This window comes from Ipomoea nil, unplaced genomic scaffold (assembly GCF_001879475.1).
Source record: "Ipomoea nil cultivar Tokyo-kokei standard unplaced genomic scaffold, Asagao_1.1 scaffold2957, whole genome shotgun sequence".
NCBI classification, from domain to species: Eukaryota; Viridiplantae; Streptophyta; class Magnoliopsida; order Solanales; family Convolvulaceae; genus Ipomoea; species Ipomoea nil.
In genome coordinates this window covers 1,198,088-1,219,243 of record NW_017619385.1, presented here as the reverse complement: position 1 = coordinate 1,219,243, position 21,156 = coordinate 1,198,088, and the positions used below count along the sequence as shown (strand labels likewise).

The 21,156-nt window shown below is 33.6% G+C and overlaps 2 protein-coding genes across 2 annotated transcripts; both read left to right on the top strand.

Moving 5' to 3' along the window:
* Nucleotides 1–10,886: 10,886 nt before the first annotated feature.
* On the top strand, nucleotides 10,887–13,079 carry LOC109162763 (mitochondrial outer membrane protein porin of 36 kDa-like). The gene is made up of 5 exons (XM_019311447.1): nucleotides 10,887–10,990; nucleotides 11,072–11,155; nucleotides 11,257–11,321; nucleotides 11,393–11,601; nucleotides 12,699–13,079. The coding sequence occupies exons 1-5, from the start codon at nucleotides 10,942–10,944 to the stop codon at nucleotides 13,003–13,005; spliced, it is 714 nt and encodes a 237-aa protein (XP_019166992.1). The 5' UTR covers nucleotides 10,887–10,941; the 3' UTR covers nucleotides 13,006–13,079.
* A 2,854-nt stretch (nucleotides 13,080–15,933) lies between these two features.
* On the top strand, nucleotides 15,934–17,716 carry LOC109162604. Its single transcript, XM_019311285.1, has 2 exons — nucleotides 15,934–16,217; nucleotides 17,144–17,716. Exons 1-2 carry the CDS (start codon nucleotides 16,086–16,088, stop codon nucleotides 17,585–17,587), a joined length of 576 nt encoding a protein of 191 aa, XP_019166830.1. The 5' UTR covers nucleotides 15,934–16,085; the 3' UTR covers nucleotides 17,588–17,716.
* Nucleotides 17,717–21,156: the final 3,440 nt, after the last annotated feature.

Below are 21,156 nucleotides of genomic sequence, written 5' to 3'. Positions count from 1 at the left end.
ACTCGGAAAATAACCAAATAAACTCTCAAACTCTATATTCAAAATATTTTAATTACACCCTTGAGCTTAAAAAATTTTCAAGTAAATCATCAAATTCATAACCAAAAAAAAATGTATTTAACATATTTTTACTAGAAATTACTAGTAACAATAGTTCATTCAATGAAAAGTTGCGTCTTTTATTTTGATAATCTATATCTATATCAATATATATATATATATATATATATATATATATATATATATATATAGGGAAGGGTTCAGGTGCGGGTATAGCTTCCCGTGCGGTTGTGCGGTTAAATCTGAGCAATTGATCAAATTTAGATCAACGGCTCAAATCAATGAAAATTAAAAATAAAAAAAAATAAAAAAAAAACGCGTACCTGGAACAAAGAAGTATAAGCTAAGGTGCACCTTAAGTGTTAGATCTTAATCACAAACTCACGCACTTTAAGTACAAAACCCACACACATTAAGCACAACCTCACGCACATTAAGCATAAAACCCACACACTTTAAATATTAACTCACAGGCTTTAAGTGTCAACAACTACTGACATTAAGTACAAAACTCACGCACATTAAATACAAAACCCACGCACATTAAGCACAAACATCACGCACATTAAGCACAAAACTCACGCACTTTAAGTATTCACTCACAGACTTTAAGTTTTAACAACTATTCACGTTAAGCACATCCCCACGCACATTAAGCACAAACCTCACGCACATTAAGCACAAAACACACACACATTAAGCACAAAACTCACACACATTAATCACAGATCCGCTCACCTTAATTTTGACCTAGATGCAAAAATTACAAAATTGCCACCGCGTTTTTTTTAAACTTTGATAATCCTGGACGTTGATTAAAGCGAGATGAATGACTCAGATTAAACCGCACAACCGCACCTGAAGCCCTCACCCGCACGAGAACCTAAATCTATATATATATATATATATATATATATATATATATATATATATATATATATATATATATATATATATATAAAGAATATTTATTTTGATAAATATATTATTATAGAATATGCTAGAAGAATATATTATTATTATAGAAAAGTAAAATCCTTCTTTTAAATGTTCCATGCAATTGCCAATCGTTATACCCTATACCACGGCGCGCGTAGCACTGTGCGCCGCGCGCCTCCCAAAACGATGTCGTTTTGGGGTCGTTTTGGGAGGCGCGATAGAAAGTTGCTGTGATTATGTATATTTGTTCACACAATTATGTATATTTGTTCATACAGTTATGTACATTTTTTATACAATTATGTACATTCTTTTTATACAATTATGTACATCCGAATCAGAAAATTTGTGTGTATTATGTTAAGAGTTGATTTATGTTAAAAGTTTATGTTTATTATGTATTATGTTAGATTATGTGTATTATCTTTTAAAAAGAGTATGCATATTTTGTTATATAATTATGTACATTCATGTATACAATTATGTGTATTCTAGTATAACATTATGTACATTTTTGAACATGGGTTTTTTTTAAAGAAAAATTAACTGTCATACACTGGGGCATGAAATTAAAAAAAAAAAAAAAAAAATTAAAACGACGTCGTTTTGCATCTGGGCACACAGTGCAACGCGCGCCGTGGTGTAGGATATAAATTGCCTGCAATTGCCCTCTAACATTCCTTTTTAAATGTAAGAAAATATAAAAGAATATTTAATTATGATTAGATTATTATTCTCCCTCACGATCATAATAGCATAATATTATTATGGTTAGAAATCAATCTATTTATTCAGAGGGCTTAGATTCGTGAATGGATGTGTTGCGGTCGCCAAAATCACGGACGATGTAAGGGAGCAGTTGCAGTTGGCCATGACAGAGAAAGCGTACGCGGAGGAGGCGAGCCAATAGGCGGAGCAAAGTTTTGGCATTTCCGGCGAAATCAATACTGCAGAAGCAATCTTGACTTCGTCATGGCGGTGTCGGTGCGGAAGTTTTTGGGCTTTTTTATTTTTATTTTTATTTTTTTCTGCAAATCTGAAGTTGGCATTGCTTTGGATTAAATTAGTAATTATGTATATTATGTTAAGAGTTTATGTATATTATGTTAAGGATTTATGTGTATTATGTATTATGTTAAGAGTCCACAACATAATTTGCCTCCAGGAGTGTTGTACAAACTCAATATATAGTTACCTTTAGAGTTTAGTTTTGGACCTTGTGATGAGTCCAATAAAATCTCTTAATAGATCATGTATGGACTGATCTACATCATTTATACCACTTTGAATAAGTACAACTTGTTCACGGCAAATTATATCGTGCACCAGGGTGCATAATGCATTGTGTACCCTAAGAGTTTATGTATATTATGTTAAGAATTTATGTGTATTATGTATTATGTTAAGATTATGTTTATTATGTTAAGAGTTTTTGTGTACTCTATTATACAATTATACATACGAAACAGGAGACTTTTAAGGCGCAGAATGCAGTGTGCGCCCTGGTGCACAATATATAAATTGCTTGTTCACCATTAAGCACTATACTTAACTCCTTATCATGGGCACAACTAAACAATTATTTAAAGGTCTTTGGTTTGATCACATATCAATGAAAAAACATAGAGAAATATTCTCCTTGGAGTTCAATGATAACTCTTTCTATCATTGGATATTAGCAACATTAAGCCCACCACTGGCGAGTAGCAATAATTAAGCTTTATAAATGAGGTAATAGTTCTCCTTATACTTAAAAAGTGATTCAAAATCTCACCCTTGCCAACTATCAACGGAGTCATACTTTAAATCAGTTTACTAATTGAGCATACGAACTATTTGAAAAGTAGTCGGGTGTGGTAAATAGTTGTTAGATGTTAATGGTTAGTTATTAGTTAATTGGATTAGTGGGTTTGATTAATTGATATAATAGTATTAGTTGATTGTAGAAAAATGATTGATAAATTAGCTGTTAGCTGATTATATACAAATTGACTTTCTCAAAAAGTTTATTGAAAAAACTACTTTAAGGAGCTTTTTGAATTTTAGCATTTTAGAACAATAAGTTGTTACAAAAAGTTAATTAATTAAACACTTATATTGAATGTTTAATCAAGTCAAACAGCTACTAATAATCAAATAAGTTAAAATTGACTGATAAACTAACTATGGTACAAAACATTGCCAATATGTGCCTAAATCATGGCATGTTTTGACAAAATGGGTAGAAATTACCTATGGTATCAGATTGATGAAATGTGGGAGGCTAATAGCCAAAGAACATCTTCAAAATCTTCTGTCTTCTGTGTGTATGACTTGGCATAGGTGTTGGAATAATTATTTTTTTTTATTATTATTATTATTATTATTATTATTATTCCATTGCTCATTATTATATTGTGTGGCTCATAAATATTTATTTATAATTTAATAATGATATAATTCTATGATTGGTCAGTTAATGGTAAATAGCAGTTTTAACTGCATCAGATAACCTCTCACGTTGATGGAACCGTGAGATTATGTTTTTAACCATTCTGATTCTCTGGTCCTCTCCCCAACCTTCAAAAAAAAACAAAAACAAAAGTCTCTCTCCATCAGAGTTCTTAGAGAAAGGAATGTTGAAGGTCTGGAGGGAGAAACCAAGTTTCTAACTCAAGCAACTACGGGAAAACAATGGAGCCAGGTATGTTCCCAGAACGCTATTTAAATACAGTATGTGAAAGGCATGTGTTCTGAAGATCTTATGTTTTATAGAATTAACTTACATTTGGTATCATGAGCCTGGTTGTAGAACATGTGTTTTTTCCATATATTATGATGTAAAAGTATTGCTATATAAGGTTGTTTGTATGTACTGTTGAATTCTGGGTATGTATATCATTTTGTATGAACCTATGATTCTTCATTGTTATGAATATGCTTCTGCGTATAACATGTGTAAGCCATATATATGTTTTCTTTCGGCTTTTATTGTTGTAATATGATTAAGTGAAGATTATTTAATATGCAGTACGATATAATATATAACTGATTATATATATTCAAACTGGTTGATGATGTAGTACGAATTGAAATGAACATCAATATTTGCAAATGCTTTTGTTTGAATATTTGCAAATGCTTCTATCCACCAGTACTGTTGAATATATATATATATATATATATATATATATATATATATATATAAAGAAATTGTATGAATAAACTGTTTATATATGTATATAAAACTGCGTATGTATGTATAAACTGTTTATATATGTATAAATTGTTTATATATGTATTACTGCGTATGTATTGTTTATATATGACATATATACATATATATTGTATGTAGTACGTATTTTTGATAGCATGAAAGTTATTTTTATTGCTGCTTTATCACAATCAGTTGTTTATCCATATATTTAAGTATGTATATACTGTTAGTTTATATATATGGTTCTGATGAATTATGCTGAATTCTTACAAGCCTTCCTTAAACTACTTCTTATGGATTGCTACAGTACTGCATTAATATATATGTTTATATCCTTATGTATTCCGGATGTTTATGACAGTATGGGTTGGATTTGTTGTTTGTACGCACTATATGTAATTTGTTGAATGTATCTGATTCCTGTATGTAATATGTTTACCGTATCTGTTACAGCATATGCGTTGATAATTATTTGTATTATCGCTTCCGCTATTTTACTGCATGCAGATTAATTTGTTAATTAATTATGTGTTAATTAAGTATGTAGATTAATTCTGTTTTTTTGTAGCCAACATGATTTGCATGGTGGTTTAGAACCTCGTCCCTTAAACTTGAGGTCAGGGGTTCAATCTCCACCCATGTAAATGAAACAAATCATTTGGCTTGCATATTAGTCATAATTATGTATGTGGATATTTTATGATATTATTTATTATATTATATCCACTTAACTTGGTATCTAATTATGATTAATTTGTTAGTCACCAAAGTGGCCAAATTATAAAGTTTTAATAAATATCAAATTTAAATAAAATTCAATTACCCATGATTATGTGATGCTTATAATGAGATGACATGTTTTGTCTTGTTGGGTAAATTGAAGTTTTGTAATTTTGAAATATTTAAGAGTCACCCAAAGGTTGATCAATTATTTCACAATTATAAACATAATAGTGGTTAATTATTTATATTTGATTGGGTTGTTTAGCATATCCAAAGATAACAAACAAGTCTAGTCGTAATATACTTAATGACCAATTATATGAATTTTTTAGCATCGTATTATGTTTAAAGTTATATGTTGTTGGATCACCCAAAGAAGACCTTCAATGTATTTGATTGTTTATGATTATGTTGAGCTTAGCAACAAAATTAAGGTCCATGGAAATGGACGTGAGTGATACTTTCCTTGTACAATTTATTTTAAACTCTATGCCTCTCGAGTATGAGACATTCCAAGTGAATTAAAATTCCATTAAAGATAAGTGGAATGTGTTCGAATTGCATAAAATGCTAACTCGAGAGGAAACAAGGCTTAAGAGACAAGGAATTCACTCAATTAATCTCATGAGTCAGTCAAGGGCTGGTAAGAAGTTTGGAAAGAAGAATCGTAAAGGTAAGAAAAGGACCAATGAAGACTAATGAGTCCTCTTCTCAAATCCACAAAAGGACCATAAGAATGACAAGTGTCATTTCTTTAAGAAATCTGGACATTTTCAGAAAGGTTGCCTTAAGCGTAAGGCATGGTTCGAAAAGAAAGGTATACATTATATATTAGTATGTTTTGAATCAAATTTAACTGAAGTTCCTTATAATACTTGGTGGATTGATTCTGGTTTCACTACTCATGTTTCGAATACTATGCATGGATTCCTTATGACCCAAACCATAAAGCCAAATGAAAAATTTGTGTTTATGGGGAATTGAGTCAAAGCTCCAGTAGAAGTCATTGGAACTTATCGTTTAATTTTAGATACTGGAAATCATTTGGATTTGTTTGAAACTCTTTATGTTCCTTCAGTTTATAGGAATTTAATTTCTTTGTCAAAACTGGACTCTTATGGTTTTTCCACTAAATTTGGAAATGTTTGTTTCTTCAAGCAAATTTATTTCATTGGTTCTGGTATTCTTTCTGATGGTTTATACAAACTAAAGCTTGACAATCCTTTTGTTGAAACTCTTTTAACCTTGCATCATTGTATTGGAACTAAACGATGTTTAGTGGATGAAAGATCAGCTTACTTGTAGCATAAACGTTTGAGTCACATATCTATGGAAAGGATTCAAAGACTTGTAAAGAATGAAATCTTTCCTGAATTGGCTTTTACTGATCTCGCTATTTGTGTGGATTGTATTAAAGGAAAATATTCAAAACACACAAATGCAGCCACAAGAAGCACACAGCTTCTTGAAATTATACACACTGATATATGTGGACCTTTTGATGTCCCAACTTTCGGAAAAGAAAAATATTTCATCACATTTATTGATGATTTTTTCACGTTATGGTTATGTCTATTCATTGCATGAAAAATCTCAATCATAAATACCTTAGAGGTATTTGTGAATGACGTTGAAAGACAATTAGACAAAAAGGTGAAAGTTATAAGATCTGATAGGGGTGGTGAGTATTATGGAAAGTATAATGAAAGTGGACAATGCCCTGGTCCATTTGCTAAATTTCTTGAAAGACGTGGTATTTGTGCTCAATACACAATGCCCGGTACACCACAGCAAAATGGTGTTGCGGAAAGGCATAATCGTACCTTAATGGAAATAGTTAGGAGTATGATGAGTTATTCTTCTTTACCCTTATCATTGTGACATATGCTTTAAAACCGCTGCTTATTTATTAAACAGGGATCCCAGTAAGGCAGTTTCAAAAACACCATTTGAACTGTGGACATGATGGAAACCTAGTTTAACGCACCTTCATGTTTGGGGATGCTCGACGGAGATACACATTTATAATCCACATGAAAAGAAACTGGATTCAAGAAATAACTAGTGGATTTTTCATTGGTTATCCAGATAAATCTAAAGGGTATAGATTCTATTGTCCTAACCATACTACTAGAGTTGTTGAAACTGGGAATGCTAAGTTCATTGAGAATGATAACATAAGTGGGAGCGTTGAACCACGAAAAGTGGAACTTAAAGAAGTTACGGTGCAAAATTCTCTGATATCTTCTTCTCAATTTGTTATTCGTATGTGTCAAATTACTCTACCTGGAGTTACTCAAATTGCTCAGCCTGCAACGGTTGAACAATTTAATCACATGCCTGAACAACAAATTAATGATAAAGACATTAATGATCAATCACTCCATGTTGAAGTTAACAATGAACCCACAAATGATATTCCTACAGAAGTAGCATTAAGAAGATCTCAAAGACAAAGGAGATCAGCTATATCTGATGATTATATGGTTTATCTTCAAGAATTAGATTTTGATATTGGAATTGATGAAGATCTAGTTTCATTTTCACAAGCTATAAATAGTTCTAGTTATTCTAAATCGGTTGAAGCCAAGAAAGATGAGTTAAAATCGATGGAACATAATGAAGTATGGGATCTTGTTGAATTGCCTAAAGGTTGTAGGCCGGTTGGCTATAAATGGGTTTTTAAGACCAAACACGACTCAAATGGCAATATTTAACGATACAAGTCCAGATGTGTTGCCAAAGGTTTTACTCAAAAGGATGGTATTGATTTCAATGAAACATTTTCACCTGTTTCAAAGAAAGATTCATTTAGAATAATTATGGCACTAGTAGCTTATTATGACTTAGAGCTACAACATATGGATATGAAAACTGCCTTTCAGTATGGAAATTTAGAGGAAGAAATTTACATGAAGCATCCTGAGGGTTTTTCAATTGAAGGAAAGGAACACATGGTGTGTAAACTTAACAGATTGATATACGGACTTAGACAAGCTTCCCGACAATGGTATCTTAAGTTTAATGATACTGTAACGACCTTTCGATTAAGGAAAACACTGTGGATCGGTGTATATATCTAAAGGTCAGTGGGAGCAGGTTTATATTTTTGATTCTGTATGTCGATGACATTTTGCTTGCTACTGATAATCTTGGTTTAATGCGCGAGACCAAGCAGTTTCTTTCTAAGAATTTGAAATGAAAGATATGGGTGAGGCATCCTTTGTGATTGGAATTGAAATATTTCGTAATAGATCACAAGGAATGTTAGGATTGTCTCAGAAATTAAAGCATATATCAATAAAGTTTTAGAAAGATTTAGAATGTGGAGTTTGTGGCATGTTTTGTGGCCACAAATCATGGATTATGGTTGCGGAATTTTATTTCGGGACTTGGAATTGTCGACAGTATTGCCAAGCCGCTGAAAATTTATTGTGATAATGCCGCAGCAGTCTTCTTTTCTAAAAACGACAAGTATACAAGTGGTGCTAAACGTATTGATTTGAAGTATCTTGTCGTTAAAGAAGATGTTCGGGAACGACGAGTATCAATTGAACACGTTAGCACTAGATTAATGATTGCAGACCCATTAACTAAAACCTTGCCACCAAAGGCATTTAGTGAACATGTTGAAAGAATGGGCGTTATTGGAAACTGTTAACATTATGTCAAGGTTTGTGTTTTGATATATTTGATACTAAGAGCTCAATATAGTTTCGTTTCTGTATTAAGTATCCTGTTTAGTTTTGAAGTATATATACATGAATGTTTTATGTTAATATAAACAGGATTTGTCTTTGACAACGACATTATCGTGGACCATAATGGAAAAGTTCATTATGAATCATATTGAGTTTGAAATTAATATTGTGATACATGGAAGGGATTACGTTAAATTAGTGACGTATTACCGCCATGATTCTTATTAGTTTCTAACTGAATGATGACTTACATTCTGACCAATATAATGAAGGAATTAGCGTATACTATGCATATTATGTTTCACGTTCATTATTAAATTTATGACTTATGAGCCAAGTGGGAGAATGTTGGAATAATTATTTATTATTATTATTATTATTCCATTGCTCATTATTATATTGTGTGGCTCATAAATATTTATTTATAATTTAATAATGATATAATTCTATGATTGGTCAGTTAATGGTAAATAGCAGTTTTAACTGCATCAGATAACCTCTCACGTTGATGGAACCGTGAGATTATGTTTTTAACCATTCTGATTCTCTGGTCCTCTCCCCAACCTTAAAAAAAAAACAGAAACAAAAGTCTCTCTCCATCAGAGTTCTTAGAGAAATGAATGTTGAAGGTCTGGAGGGAGAAACAAAGTTTTTAACTCAAGCAACTACGGGAAAACAATTGAGTCAGGTATGTTCCCAGAACGCTATTTAAATACAGTATGTGAAAGGCATGTGTTCTGAAGATCTTATGTTTTATAGAATTAACTGAGGATTGAATTTCATCAATTTTTTCTTTGAGAGTACCCATAATGAAATCCTTCAATTGGTCAACGAGTTTCATGCCCCTGGATATTAAAATGCTTTCTCTATGGCTACTAGGTGTGAGAATGCTTTCTCAAGAACAATAAGTGGCCTTAGTGACTATAAAGCAATTTCTTCTTGAATTTCAAGTTACTTTCTATGAGCATGACTTGTTTTGCCCTGGACTCCATTAAGTTCTCCACTTAGTCAACTAGTTCATCAATCCCCAGCTCTTCTTTTTGGGGGGAGGAGTAAAACTTGTAGTCACTATTCGTGAATGTGCATAAGTTAACCTTGTGACGTTAGTCGGTAAAGGATCACAAGGATGTAAATCAGCCTAGGTTGCTCATAATTGATCGGCTCAAACTAAGAGAATTGTGATTCAAACTTGTGACCTTGTGGTTATAAGTTTTAGCTGATCGGCTCAAACTAAGAGAGTTGGGATTCAAACTTGTGACCTTGTGGTTATAAGTTTTAGCTGATCGGCTCAAACTAAGAGAGTTGGGATTCAAACTTGTGACCTTGTGGTTACAAGTTTGTATCCTTAGCCATCTTGGCTGGGGAAACCTACAGCCACTATCCGAGAGTGCGCACAGGGTAAACCCCACCTTGTGACGCTAGTCGGTAAAGGACCACAAGGATGTAAACCAGTCTAGGTTGCTCATAGCTGATCGGCTCAAATCAAGAGGGTTGGGATTCAAACTCGTGACAGTTACAAGTTTGTATCCTTAGCCATCTTAACTGGAGAAACCTACAGCCACTATCCGAGAGTGTGCGAGCACAGGGTAAACCCACATTGTGACGGTAGCTGATAAAGGACCATAAGGATGTAAACCAGCCTGGATTGCTCATAGCTGACCGGCTCAAATCAAGAAGACTGGGATTCAAACTCGTGACCTTGTGGTTACAAGTTTATATCCTTAGTCATCTTGACTGGGTTACCCACCTCAGGTTTTCTTTTGATTTTGCAATAGGATGGTGATCCCTTCGATAGCTTTAGTGATGCTTGCAAGCAGCTTCTTCATGGATGTTGTACTTGTTCTTTGTGAATTGTGAACATGGGATGACTTTAGCGTAGCCTTCCATGTAGGAGATAATTGAGAAAATAAGCTTCCAAACAGGTGGTAACGTCCTCTAAGGAAGAAAGGGTTGAACCTCTATTGAGTGTATATTTTCAAAGAGAAAATGAAGACTAAAAAGTAGTATAGAGTTTACCATTCTGCTTGTTTGCTCCTATTTGTGAAACCTCAGCTCCCTCTGGATGGTCTGATGCAGAAAATTCACTATAACTTTCCCTTCCTCTTCTTGTCCTGGGTTGCTATTTATGGACATTTATAGCCAGGACTGAACTATGATTGATGAAGTTTAATTTGCAGGCAATTTCCTCAAGTAAAGAAAGGAAAGTTCATTTTTTGTCTTCTTCTTTTCATATATCTTTATAAAAACAAAATCAAATGAGCTAAAGTAAAACCCAAGCTATAAGTTAAAGTTGGATGCTTGGATCTTAATTTTGAAACAGGTATGAGCAAGCATCCGGGTACCTACCATGATATAGGCAAAAAAGCCAGAGGTAAATTTATCATTAAAAATTCTTTTTTTTTTTTCTTTTGGTTTTTGAAGAAGTAATTTCGTATTGTTGAATATATGTCAGATGTACTATACAAAGATTACATACAACAACCAGATTGCTACAATTACAGATGGCTTGATTGGAGTTTCCGCCTCGTCTATAAAAGTATATTTTCTAAAAGTGATATGCAATTAACCTTAGTGAGTTTAATTTCCAGAAAACTGATGATCTTGAAAGTCTTGTTGTTTTGTTTCGCTGATCTGCAGTTAAAATTTTGCATGGACTTAGTACAATCTTCAGATTTGGGCTACCTTGTCAAAGATCCAACAGGGTGAGAGTTTCGAATTTATTCATAGATTGCAGTGGAGGACTAAAGCTAATCATAGCTACATACACCAACAGGTGGAAGTGCAATACAGGCAGAATTATTTTGGAGTGACGACGGGGATCAGTTTGGCGAGGAGCCCATCGCTGAACTTGTCTGGTTCGTTTGGAAATGGCAACTTCTGCGTCGGGACTGATCTCTCGTTCGATACAGCAGCTGCAAAACTGGCGAAATATGATGCCAGTTTGAGCTTCAACACTGCTCTTCTTAGTGCTTCATTAGCCCTGTAAGCCTGTAAATGTTCCTTTCTTCTTTTCCAGAATTCTGATTCATATTTCAGCCAGAACTGTCACTCTGCTGATGTGTTGGTCAGAGGCCGGTAAAGGATAAGTCGAGCACTATGTGGCTAAATGAATTATTGGGCGGAGGTCAGTAAGGGTCAAGTCACCATTTGGTTAGGGGATTGTTGGGCGCAGATTGGTAAAAAGCCAAGTCATTATATGGCTAGGGGATTGTTGGGTTGAAGCGGGTAAAGGGCCAAGTCCAGCACCATGTAGCTAGTGGAATTGTTGGGCGGAGGCCTAGGTTAAGTCTAGCACCATGTGATTAAGAGAATTGTTTGGCGAAAGTCAAGGACAAGTCCAGCACCATGTGACAAGGGGGATTGTTAGGTGAAGGCCGATAAGGGCCAAGTCCAACACTATGTGATTAGAGAGATTGTTGGGCGGAAAAAGGATAAGTCTAGCACTATGTGGCAAAACGGATTATTGGGCGGAGGTCAGTAAGGGCCAGATTCAGTACCATCCATTTGGTTAGGGATTGTTGGGCGGAGATTGGTAAAAACTAAAAAGCCAAGTCACTTTAGGGCTAGGGGATTGTTAGGTTGAAGCGGGTAAAGGACCAAGTCCAGCACCATGTATCTAGGGGGATTGTTGGGCGGAGGCCTCGATTAAGTCCAGCACCATGTGGTTAAGGTAATTGTTGGACAGAGGCCAAGGACAAGTCCAGCACCATGTGGCAAGAGGGATTGTTAGGTGAAGGCCGAGAAGAGCCAAATCCAACACTATGTGACTAGAGAGATTGTTGGGCGGAGGCCGGTAAAGAGACAAGTCCAACACCATGTGATTAGGGGAATTGTTGTAAAGGATCAAGTCCAACACACTGATTCTTGAAAATGTGATGGTAGTCGATAAAGAAATAAAGTTAAATATGATGCCGGACTGTAAAGAAATACTGTTAAATGTGATGACAATCTGTAAGGAAATAAAGTTAAATGCGATGACAGTCTATAAGGAAATAAAGTTACGCCTTCCTTATTAACTACGGTTTTTGACGTACTGATAAGTGCTTGATCCTAACCTAATGCATATATAAACACTCCAGGAATGACAAGTTTGATACATTGAAGGCTTCCTGCGACCGGACAGTGAATCCAGTGACTAACACAGTTGTTGCAGCAGAGGTGGTCCATAGATTCTTCAGCAACCAGACCACTCTCACCTTTGGTGTGCAGCATTCCTTGCTCCCCTCTCAACTCATGAAAGCTCGAGTGGCGACAGATGGCGGCGTTGCAGCCATGATCCAGTACCGCCTTTTCGAGGCGCTGTGCCTAACCATTGCAGGAGAGACCAATATTAAGCATATCAACAACTCACCTAAACTGGGAATGTCTTTAACTCTCAGACATTGATGTGTTTAGTTTGGGTGATCATCACAATAAATTTTTTGCTCTTTTTGTTTGGTAACTTAATAAGAAGATTTCATCATATCCAGGAGTTCATGTTCATCTGGCATGGTTGATGGTTTCTTGGGATTTTCATATAACAAATGCCTCAGTTCAAGTACTAGGAATGTGGATGAAGAATGTCTTGTCTCATCTGTCATGGTTGATGGTTTTTATTTTTTTCCTTCGTATTTTTAATTAGAAATAATGATCAAATAATCCGTTAGACTATTGATGAAAGTGTAATTAAGTCCTCGAAAAGTTTGAATTGGACACTTAAACTTAGAAAAAAGTACAATTAACCATATCTGATCTGTTATTGCAGATAACATTTAAGTTAAAAGTGATTCGAATGCTCATCAATATGTTTTGAATGCATAATAATAATAATAATAATAATAATAATAATAATATATTGAAAATTAAATATTTTAAAAATTTGAAAAGACGCGGTCAAGCTTTAAATTTGTAAAATATAATAATAATAATAATAATAATAATAATAATAATAATAATATTATTATTATTATTATTATTATTATAGAAATAAATTATTAAAAAAAAAAAATTGACTGCCAACCGTCATGGCCATGGAAACTTGATTGCCAACCGTCATGGCCATGGTCAGCCAAGCTTTTTATTTAAAATATTAATATTTTAATTTTAATAAATTATTATTATTATTATTATTATTATTATTATTATTATTATTATGCATCCAAGTCATCAAGTCATATTAATGTGGCATTCTAATCACCTTTGACTTGGAGATTACCTACAATAACAGGCAGGGTTGTAAAAATCCCGCCTAGGCTCCGAGTAATCGGCGCCTAGGCGCTAGGCGCCCATAGGCCGTGGCGATTTCCCCCCTAGGCTCCCGCCTAGGAGACCGACCGCCTAGGCGCCCGCCTAGCGCCTAACTCGTCCGATTACGCCGAGTTAACTCGTCAATTTCTGTCGAGTTAGTCGAGTTAACCCGACCGACTCGACCTTGCTAATTTTTTTTCATTTATATGACATATATATATATATATATATATATATATATATATATATATAATATGACATAGATACACTCGTAGACTAGTTTGATACTTTCAATCTTTGGATGATTGAAGTATTTGGGTATTTCATTTGAGTTTTTTTTTTTTTTTAATATTCTTTTGGTGGTATGACTTATGAATTGTCATTATGTCATTTATTTGGATGTGTTATTTGATTGAATGTTGATAACAACCTCATTAAAATTGTCAAATTGCAAGTCTACTACTGTTTTTTTTTTGGCGACCGCCTAGCGCCGCATAGATTCCGCCTAGGCGCCGACTAGGCCGCTTAGGCGCTAGGCGCTGCCCGGGCGCCCGACTAGCGCCCAGCGCCTACTGCAACCATGATAACAGGTCAAATGGAGTTAATTGCACTTTCTTCTTCTTAGTCCAAGTGTCTAATTGGAACTTTTTCTAGTTCAAGAGCTTAATTGCATTTTGATGAATAGTTCAAGAGCTTATTTGACCCTTATCTATTTTAATTGAAATGGAATATGTTTTTAATTTGACATTTAACCATCCATCCTTAACCAAATGTCAAGGGTTTGATCCTTAGCTTTGAGTATAGAGCAGTCTTAAATCTCCAGGCCAGTTGTTTCATTCAGAAGAGGTGCCTACAGTCCAACGAGGATAGTCACTGTGTCCGACGGTGGAAATCGTGGGTATATTAAAAAAAAAAAAAACATAGTATATTTGTATTGTAATACATAATTTAATAGTTAATGAATAGAGTTAATAGCCAAAATCATTTTTCAACTCTGACATAATACACAAATTAGGTTTCGATTATCAATTTTAACAATTAATTAGTTAATGAATAGAGTTAATAGCCAAAATCATTTTTCAACTCTGACATAATACACAAATTAGGTTTCGACTATCAATTTTAACAATTAATTAGTTAACTATTTAATTTTTACTAAATAAGGTCAGTACCTCATTAAGTAAGAATTGAATAGTTAAGAACGTATTGAGTAATAATTGAATTGTTGGGAACTTAATTTGATAAAATTGATAATTGATGACTAATTTGTGAATTATGTCATAGGCGATGGATGATTTTAGTTACTAACTCTAATGAATAATATGGTGCTAGAGTTTTTTTCACTTTAAGTTCGGTGACTATTGAACCATTTTCATACTAATATTTTGTCTTTGATTATTAATCTTTCTATATTTGATCCCATAACTTTTAAAATCTTGCAACATTTGATTCTTGAGCTTTATTTTCGATCACAGGTGACTAAATTTTTTAGTTACGTTGAACAATGTCATAGGAAATGACAGCTTTATCATTCAAGATAAGTTACTTAATTAACTATGAAGTATTATACACCTATGTTTAATAACATAGAAATACAAATTTAATCACCGATAATTGAAAATTTTAGAGCAAAGGACCAAATGTGACAAAGCTTTAAAAGTTGTGAGAACAAATGTGAAAAAAATAATAATAATCTGGGACCAAATATGAAAATAGTCGAATAATCGTGGAACCAAAAGTGAAAAAAATATAATAAAACAAAAAAACTCTATGTTGCACTATAGTAATCAAAAGCTGTCTACACGGAATTAGCTCACTAGTTTTGTATTCGAATCCATGACCTTTAGTCTGACTCTGATACCAAATTGAAACATGTGCTCCATCTCAACTAAAAGTCTAAGCTGATAGTTGGATTGCATATTAACAGCTCAACATGCAGTATGTATTTGGGAGAAGAAAAGTAATCAGAAGCTTGTGAGGGGCAAATTTGGCAATACGTTATTGTGTGTGGACATCAAAATGATAGACTGCATTTAAGATAGGGTGAGAAGAATCGTGATTGGTGCACGTCTTCATTTCCAAGATTTCTTCCATGAAGAACTAAGAAGGGCATTTAAACCTTTTCGGCACTGATTTCATCCGTTGAAGCAAAATTCAGCCACAAAACAAAACAAAAATAATAAAATTAAAAATAGAGAAAAAAACAATTTCTTGAAAAACAAAACCTATTTTTCGATTCAATGGCTGCTACATCAACAGCTTACCTGGGAAATGTGGAGCGTAGGTTGTTCACTTCCAATCCTCGACTTCGCCGCCGCTTCTTTCCCTCCAATGGTAGACCCAAATTTCTCGCCATGGCACCCAAAAAGAAGGTACACAATGAAATTCAGATTTTTTTTTGGGGTTTTTTTTTAAAAATAAAAATCCAATTCGAATTCAAATTGGCTTTATAATTATTTCAATTATATTATTTCTTCAGTTTAGATTGTTTAATTTTCATTATTTTCCCATTGAAATGAATGTACTCCGAGGGACGGTCTGCTAAGCGATTGAGTTACTTTGATTTATATTCTCTCGAGCCAGAGTGTGGGGGTCCTTAGAGATGGGTATTCAACCTTTTGGGAGAAGAACATTTGACATTTTTGGTTAATTGCAATATAATTAATATTTTCAAAAGTAAATTAACAACATTGTTACGGAGTTTTTTTTTTTTGTTTTTTTTTTTCAGATCTATACAATGAATTTACAATATATTATCTATCAGTTTTAAAGACGTGTGAATAGCTAGAATTCCTTATTGAATTGAAAATTGAAATACATTTCGATGTATCCATTCTTGTAGGGGGAAAAAATTGCCTAAATCCAATCATCAATTAAACGAAAATAATTAGTTTAATTCTTTTGAAAATAAATATATAAAATAGTAAGTGTGTAGTTTTACTATTAATTTTAATTTCAAGTTCAATTTACAGCAATCAAGCTAAGTAATTTTACACCTTAGCCTTAGTCCCTCTCTTCTTATTAGAAAGGGCCATAAATGACATAATAAACAATTTGATATATGTTTTTTCATTAAAAAGAAAGTTATTTTTTGTTATATTATTAAATATATAAATGTTATACACTAGAACCAAATTAAATATAATATTGTACAAGAATTGAATTGACTTCAATTTATTATTTAATCAAAGCAACTAATTAATACTGAACCTTTTGTTTTGTGAAAAATGTCGGGTCAAGATCAAATGTAATACTTATATTGAAAAATGTAATACTAATAAGTATGATGAAAATGCAGGTGAACAAGTATGATCCGACCTGGAAAAAGCAATGGTTCGGCGCAGGGTTATTCGTGGAGGGGAGCGAGGAGGTGGAAGTGGACGTGTTCAAGAAGCTGGAGAAGCGTAAGGTGCTGAGCAACGTGGAGAAGGCGGGGCTGCTTTCTAAGGCCGAGGAGCTCGGCTTCACTCTCTCCTCCATCGAGAAGCTCGGGGTGTTCTCCAAGGCGGAGGAGCTCGGCCTGCTCAGCTTGCTTGAGAAGTCCGCCAGCTTCTCCCCCTCCGCCTTGGCCTCTGCCGCGCTCCCCATTCTCGTCGCCGCCATTTTGGCTATAGTGTTGATACCCGACGACTCCACCGCCCTCGTGGCGGTGCAGGCGGTTTTGGCCGGAGCGCTCGGGGTGGGTGCCGTTGGCTTGCTTCTCGGCTCTGTGGTTTTGGATGGTTTGCAAGAAGCGGATTGAATTCAAAATCTATTACATCCAGACCAAATTGTACGTGTAGCCTAATTGTGGATAGTAATGAATTATTACTCCTAGCTTTTGAGCTTTGATGTTATGGTACACTAATGCAATTTATTATTTTTTTTTTTTTTGAAACAAAATACATTCAATTAGCCAAATCCGGAATAAATACATCTGAAATGAAACTAAGAGGAATAGATGACCATTCTGTACAATCTATCGAAGAAATGGCACGACTAACAAGGGCAAATTATATCATGCACCGCGCGTCTTTTTTTTTTTTTTTTTTTTTAAATGAAAATAAACAGTGTTTGTTTTCCGTCGTTTTGCACCCTTTTGCAAAAAGTAACCCTGTTCTTCAGTGTCAGTTCAACACAACTACAGTTTCATTTCGATATAACTATAGTTTCATTCGAGATTTATAGATTCAAATATGTGAAAATGTTATTTAATTTTATTTTATATACACTATAGTTTCATTAAACACAACTATATGATCATTTTGATATTATTACAATCTCATTGTACAATATACACTCAAATAATGTTATTCAATTTCATTTTATATACACTGCAGTTTCATTTCACTATAACTACAGTATCATTTTGATATAACTGCAGTGTCGATTTAAATATACTGTAGTGTTAGTTAATATTTAATACACCAAACAAGCGGACTCCGTTAACTATAACGGCGTCGTTTTTGACCGCGGTGCATGTGCACCGCGGTCTATGATATAACCACTGACTAACAAGTGAGTGAGCTACTCAATTTACTTATCAAAGAGAAATTTAACTCTGACCCCATATACGAACTTTAATATAATGATTCCCACTACTAGTTAATTGGTTATGGCCTTGTTTGCTAAAAAATTGGCTTATAGGTCAATTTTGGCTTATTTGATCACTATTAATTCATTGATTTAGTTAAAATATTAATATAAATGTTTGACTAATTAGCTTTTTACAACTCCAAAAGGCTAAAATTCAAAAAGTTAAATATCAATATAAATGTTTGATTAATTAGCTTTTTGCAACTCCAAAAGGCTAAAATTCAAAAAGTTACTCCAAGCAACTTTTTCAATTAGCTTTTTGAGAAAAAAATTGAGAAAAGAAATTGTACCAAACAGTTATCAGCTAATTTAACAAACACTAACACAATCTGCTAACAACTAACAGTCATTTACCAAACAAGTCCACACTCCGGATAATATATATTCTGGTTGTATTAATGAAGAACAATTATTCCAGTCATCTCCTTATATATATAGCCATTTTTTTTCTTTTCCCTCCTGATGGTTGCTTTTGCTTGAAACAGAACATAATTTTTTCATCCACCTCTGCCACCATTATCCATGTCAATGACTTTTATTGGCCTTTACCTCTACGGCCACATTCGCGCGAGAAAGAACCATTATACTATACAATTAAATATATCTTAAAAAGATTATTATATATAGGGGTGTAAATTCATTTTCCAAATCAATATGGGACAAAGACTACTTTAAAGCCTTTTCATCTTCATTTTCCAACTCAAATAGATCTACTTTGAGAATAAATTTCTCATTCACCCATTATCCGTTTTTTTTTTATGAACAATATATCAATCTCTTTGTCTCATTATGAAGAACCTGAATTCACTTTGACCCGACCCAAATTGAAAGTGAACCTCACTAATATTTGTACCATAAAATAACCACTTTCCATGCCATTTATGCTGTTTTTCCAATATAATATATTAACTACATAGTACATACACATAATATGCTACCTGTACGCATGTAATATGCACTTAACATATTATGTATATGCAGTTAACATATTATGTGTTTGTAATTAGTATATTATGGATCTGTAGTTAACAAATTATGTTCTTTCAATTTATTTACATATATGCACGTAATTTATGAACTGAAAGACATAATATGTTAATTGCAAATATATAAATTTTTAGACTAGGATCCACAATGCAATGTGGAACCTGGTCCATTGTATAAAAAGTGCGCAAATTATGCAGTGGACTCGTGTCCACAATGCATTGTGGACACGAGTCCAAAACGACGTCGTTTTCAGGGAAAACGCGTCATTTCAGTTAAAAAAAATTGATTTTGTCTCGCCGTTAACGGCGTTATTCGTTTGTATCATTATGAATGTACAATTATGGGATTATGAATGTACAGTTATGGAATTATGAATGTACAGTTATGGAATTAAGAATGTAAGTTATAAAATTATGAATACAGAGCTCTGACATTATGAACTTACAACTATGAACATATAGTGATAAAATTATGAACATAGAGCTCTAAAATTGTGAATATCGAGCTTTGAAAATTATGATTTTACAGTTATTGAATTATGAATGTACAGTTACGGAATTATGAATGTATAGTTATGCAATTATGAACACAGAGCTCTGACATTATGAACTTACAATATGAACATATAGTGATAAAATTATGAACATAGAGCTCTAAAATTGTGAACATAGAGCTTCGAAAATTATGAAGTTGCAGTTATTGAATTATGAATGTACAGGTACGGAATTATGAATGTACAGTTATGAAAGTATGAATGTACAGTTATGGAATTATGAACATAGAGCTCTGACATTATGAACTTACAATTATGAACATATAGTAATAAAATTATGAACATACACTCTTATAACAAAGCGGTCTGAAATTAAAAAAAAAAAAAAGAAAAAAAAAAGAGAGCTAACAGTGCCTAACGGCACTGTTACCCGTGTCCAGCATGCATGCTGGACACGGGTCCATAGCATAACGATTGTAAAAAGTGCATCATGCCACATGTCAACACTTTGTTCCCAAAAGGTTGAATCCCCAACCCAAAGGCCCAACGCCCCGGCCCAACAGAGCTACCCATTGTAATAAAAGTGCATCATGCTACATGTTAACACTTTGTCCTTGGGAGGATGTAAATCATGGTAACTCAGTCACAAGGAGCCCCCTCACTTTGAGAGGTTGCTCACACATTCTTCCCAAACTTCACCCTTATTACCAGTTGAGCTGCCCATGCGGGCCGAGGTTGCTTCCATGTCAACACTGCTGGTGGTGAGATTTGATTTTGGATCATTATTTTCAAACTTTACCTCTATAACCAATTGAGTTGTTCAAGCGTGCAGCCACATGTCAACACTTGACAAGTTAAATAGTTGTAATCCGGAAACTGAATTCAATTGTATTTTACACATGTAAATGCATTTAATTATTACTGAAATAATAATTAAATTAAAGGAATAATTAAGTGTCAAAGAGTTCACTGAGTTTATCGCTTTTAAGTAATTATTAGTTCATTGAACTTAAAGAGTGTACAATTAAATCATCAAACAAGTAAAAATATATACAATTGAAACATTTTATGATTTCTTTTAATGCAATTTAAGTGTCAAATTATAAAGGAATAAGTGTCAATTGTCTTAATTGCACATATTTTACTTGTTTAATGATTTAGTTGCACATTTTAAAGTTCAATGACCCAGAAACAATAAATTTATGACACTTTTTTTATTTAAAATATAGAAAATCCTTTGTCCACTCCAAAATTTT

Excerpts from the sequence above, each read along its gene's own strand:
- LOC109162604 (XM_019311285.1), top strand. The coding sequence starts at position 16,086 with ATGGCTGCTACATCAACAGCTTACCTGGGAAATGTGGAGCGTAGGTTG. Across the intron at positions 16,218-17,143 it reads CCATGGCACCCAAAAAGAAG|GTGAACAAGTATGATCCGAC; the intron begins GTACACAATGAA and ends ATGAAAATGCAG.
- LOC109162763 (XM_019311447.1), top strand. The coding sequence starts at position 10,942 with ATGAGCAAGCATCCGGGTACCTACCATGATATAGGCAAAAAAGCCAGA. Across the intron at positions 11,322-11,392 it reads CTTGTCAAAGATCCAACAGG|GTGGAAGTGCAATACAGGCA; the intron begins GTGAGAGTTTCG and ends ATACACCAACAG. Across the intron at positions 11,602-12,698 it reads CTTAGTGCTTCATTAGCCCT|GAATGACAAGTTTGATACAT; the intron begins GTAAGCCTGTAA and ends TAAACACTCCAG.